Consider the following 3731-nt stretch of genomic DNA (forward strand, 5'->3'; position numbering starts at 1 on the left):
AAGTAAACATTAAGAGGGACAGTTTTGTAAACTTTACAAAGTTATCACTCATTTCTTAAACTCCACACCTGATCAAATGGCAACACACAAAATAAGACGAAAGTAGTATTTCGGTATAAAAAGGATTTCTAGAATGATCAAAATAAAGAAGTAGCGTGTAGTGATGGGACTGCTCCATCCTGAATTCGATTCCTAGATATAAAGAAAATTCTGTTTGGAGCACTATTTCAAATGAATCCTACAACGCACTATCCGAATTAATCGTAACTCCAATTATATTACAAATATAAAAAAAAAGTAGAAATAAGGAACTGGATAAGCTGTCTACCCCTTCAACCACAGAATTCGACCCCACCAAAATGGATAGAGTACAACTTAACAAAATCCACATTAGATACTGTCTGTTACCTTGCCGTTATCCTAAATGCCGCCGTGCCTCTGTCTTCCCGCCACCCTCTCCCTCCCTTCTCCAATTCTTCTCTTCTCCACGCGCCACCGCTTCCAACGCCTTAAACTGCCGCATGCTTCCTCAAAAATAGCCCTCGACTCCCCATTACCCAATCACACGTCAACCTCTCAGCGTAATGCCATCGGAGTTATTGTGATCGGCGGCGGCTTAGCTGGCTTAGCAGCTGCCACTCGGCTTCAAGCCGATAACATCCCGTTTCTCCTTCTAGAAGCTTCTGATGCAGTTGGTGGTCGTGTTCGTTCCGATGTAGTTGACGGATTTATCCTTGATCGCGGTTTCCAGATTTTCATTACTGGTTACCCTGAAGCTCGAAAAGTCCTTGATTATGACTCTTTAGACCTCAGAAAGTTTTATTCCGGGGCTCAGGTTTACTATGGTGGTCGTTTCCACACTGTAGCTGATCCTCTCCGGCATTTCTCCGATGCTCTGCAATCTTTAGCCAATCCAATTGGTACAGTTGTAGATAAATTACTCATCGGATTGACTAGATTGAAAGTTTTGACGCAAGGCGATGATGAAATATTGAATGCTGATGAGGTTCCTACAATTGATTTATTGAAAAAGATCGGTTTTTCGGATTCGATATTGGAGAGATTCTTTCGACCGTTTTTTGGCGGGATTTTCTTTGATAGAGAGCTTGAAACGACGTCGCGGCTGTTCAATTTCATCTTCAAATGCTTAGCTCTTGGTGACAACACACTTCCGGCGAAGGGCATTGCCGCCATTCCGGAACAATTGGCGGCAAAATTGCCGTCGGATTCGATATTGTACAATTCACGAGTGGTTTCCGTTGATTCAGAATCGGATTCGAGCTCGAGGATAAGAGTTAAATTACAGAATGGAGAAATATTGGAAAGTGAATTTGGGGTAATATTGGCAGTTGAAGAGCCCGAAGCAGTTAAGTTATTGTCGGAAAAAATGGCGGGTAAAAAAACCGGTGAGGTTCGGAGCACAGTTTGTTTGTATTTTTCAGCTGATCAAGATAAAGTCCCGGTGCAGGACCCGGTACTTCTTCTTAACGGGTCGGGTAAAGGAATCGTCAATAACATGTTCTTCGCGACCAATGTTGTTCCCTCCTATGGTCCAGCAGGGAAGGCATTGGTTTCTGTAACGCTTGTGGGGCTTTATGGTGATGTGGCAGATGAGGATTTGGTGGATCGGATCGTGAAGGAGTTGTCCGGTTGGTTTGGGGAGTCGGTAGTTGGGTCGTGGAGTTACTTGAGGATGTATCGGATCAAGTTTGCCCAACCGAACCAATGCCCACCCACTAACTTGAAGAAGAACCCGGAAGTAAAACCGGGGCTGTACGTTTGTGGAGATTATGTAACTAGTGCTACTTTTGATGGAGCTTTGGTTTCTGGGAAAAAAGCAGCAGAAACTTTGTTACAAGATAGAGCACTAGTTAATTTATAGCTTAATTTTGGTATAGTTTATTCAGTTGTGTTAAAGTAGGAAGTTTTCGCGGTGTTCTTGATCCTTCTTGTTTATGATTCATAAACGTTTCAACCTCATTTTGATGCTACAGTTTGTGTATTAAATTGTACTATCAAGAAAGAAGTCAAATTGGTGTGACTTGTTCTGTTGTTCCTATAAAATTGCTACTACATTTTTCAACTATGTTGTGTCACGATATGAAGAAAATAGAAGCTTTAGAGTAAGGGAGAGAGAAAAGAAGAGAAAGGAAGATAAGTTCATATATTCATTGATAATTACAGAAATGCAGTACAACAGCTACATGAAAAAAATACTAGTCAGCTATGACACGTGGCAGTTCGTTACTAAGAATTAAAAATTACAAAGACTCAAGTGAAATATCAAAACTCTAAGGACTTAGGACTAAAATAACTTAATTGGAAAGAAATGTTTCGTAATGACCATTTGAATTGCTGCCAGCTTCGTGATCATCCTCATATCATGACATTCGATCCCCCTTAAAATCATTGTCCTCAAGGATCACAATTTGGAAATTGAGATATAAGAGTCCTCCCATGTTGCCTCTTCAGGAGGTAAATTTGCCCACTGAACCAGCACTTGAGTTACTGCAACATTGCCTTTCTTTACCATTCTTCTATCCAAGATGGCCACTGGTTCTGCTAAGGGTTGACCCTCTTTTGAGCATGTAAGGGCCATAAAACTTGGAAGTCAACTTCAAGTTGCTTCTTAATGCCACAGTAGTCTGTTTGTATGGTTGTAGTTTCAGATACACCCAATCTCCCACTTCAAATTTCCTTTCTGTTCTATTCTTATCTGCAAAGAACTTCATTCTTTGTTGAGCCATTTCTAGATTTTCTTTTAGTACCTTAGCCATAATTTGCCTCTCTTGGAGCCACTTATCCACTTCAGCCACTTTTGATTGAGCAATCAAGTCAAACGACAGTTGAGGGGGGTCATATCCATATAAAACTTTAAATGGAGACATTTTAAGAGAGGAATGGTAGTTGGAGTTGTACCATAGTTCAGCAAGAGGAAGCCACTTATGCCACTCTTTTGGTTTATGGCTGCACATACACCTGAGATAATACTCTATACACTTGTTGACTCTTTCAGTTTGACCATCTGTTTGAGGATGGTAAACTGAACTGAATTTCAGCTCTGTTTTGAGACCCTTGAAGAGTTCCCTCCAGAATAAACTCAAGAAGATTTTATTCCTATCACTAACAATACTTTGAGGCAATCCATGCAGTTTATAGATATGCATCATGAAGGCTTTAGCAACCTGAGTTGCAGTGAAAATTATATTTGCTAAATCTATCTACAATTACAAAAATTATATCTTTTCCATCAGATTTAGGTAATCCTTCCACAAAATCCATAGTAATATGCTCCCAAGGTTTATTAGGAACAGGCAATGGTAACAAAAGACCTGGATAGGCCACCTGTTCATCCTTACACCTCTGGCATATATCACATTCTAGCACTATCTTTTTGATATCTGTGGACATACCTGGCCAATAGAATACAATTTTGATTCTCTGCAAGGTTGCTGAAACACCTGAATGTCCCCCTAATCCAGTGGAGTGGATATGATGAATTATCTAGTGTCTCAAATCAGTGTTATTGCCTACCCAAATCCTTCCTTTGTATCTCAACAAACCCCGGTTCAAAGTAACATCAGGGACAACAGTGGGATCCACCAATAGTTGGGCTGTCAACTGTGTTACTTCTGGATCATCTACATAGCTGTTACAAATTTTCTCTTCCCATTTAGATTGAACCTGTGATATGACATTACAAGAAAAAGTACCTTCCTGCACCCTTGATA

At 40.4% G+C, this 3731-nt stretch overlaps 1 protein-coding gene across 1 annotated transcript; it reads left to right on the top strand.

The window, feature by feature from the left end:
• Positions 1-318: 318 nt before the first annotated feature.
• Positions 319-2041, top strand: LOC107859820. The gene has a single exon (XM_016704937.2). The coding sequence runs from the start codon at positions 425-427 to the stop codon at positions 1880-1882; it is 1458 nt and encodes a 485-aa protein (XP_016560423.1). The 5' UTR covers positions 319-424; the 3' UTR covers positions 1883-2041.
• Positions 2042-3731: the final 1690 nt, after the last annotated feature.

Source organism: Capsicum annuum, chromosome 2, assembly GCF_002878395.1.
Source record: "Capsicum annuum cultivar UCD-10X-F1 chromosome 2, UCD10Xv1.1, whole genome shotgun sequence".
In the NCBI taxonomy this organism is placed as follows: domain Eukaryota; kingdom Viridiplantae; phylum Streptophyta; class Magnoliopsida; order Solanales; family Solanaceae; genus Capsicum; species Capsicum annuum.

Coding starts and splice junctions, on each gene's coding strand:
- LOC107859820 (XM_016704937.2), top strand. CDS start 425: ATGCCGCCGTGCCTCTGTCTTCCCGCCACCCTCTCCCTCCCTTCTCCA.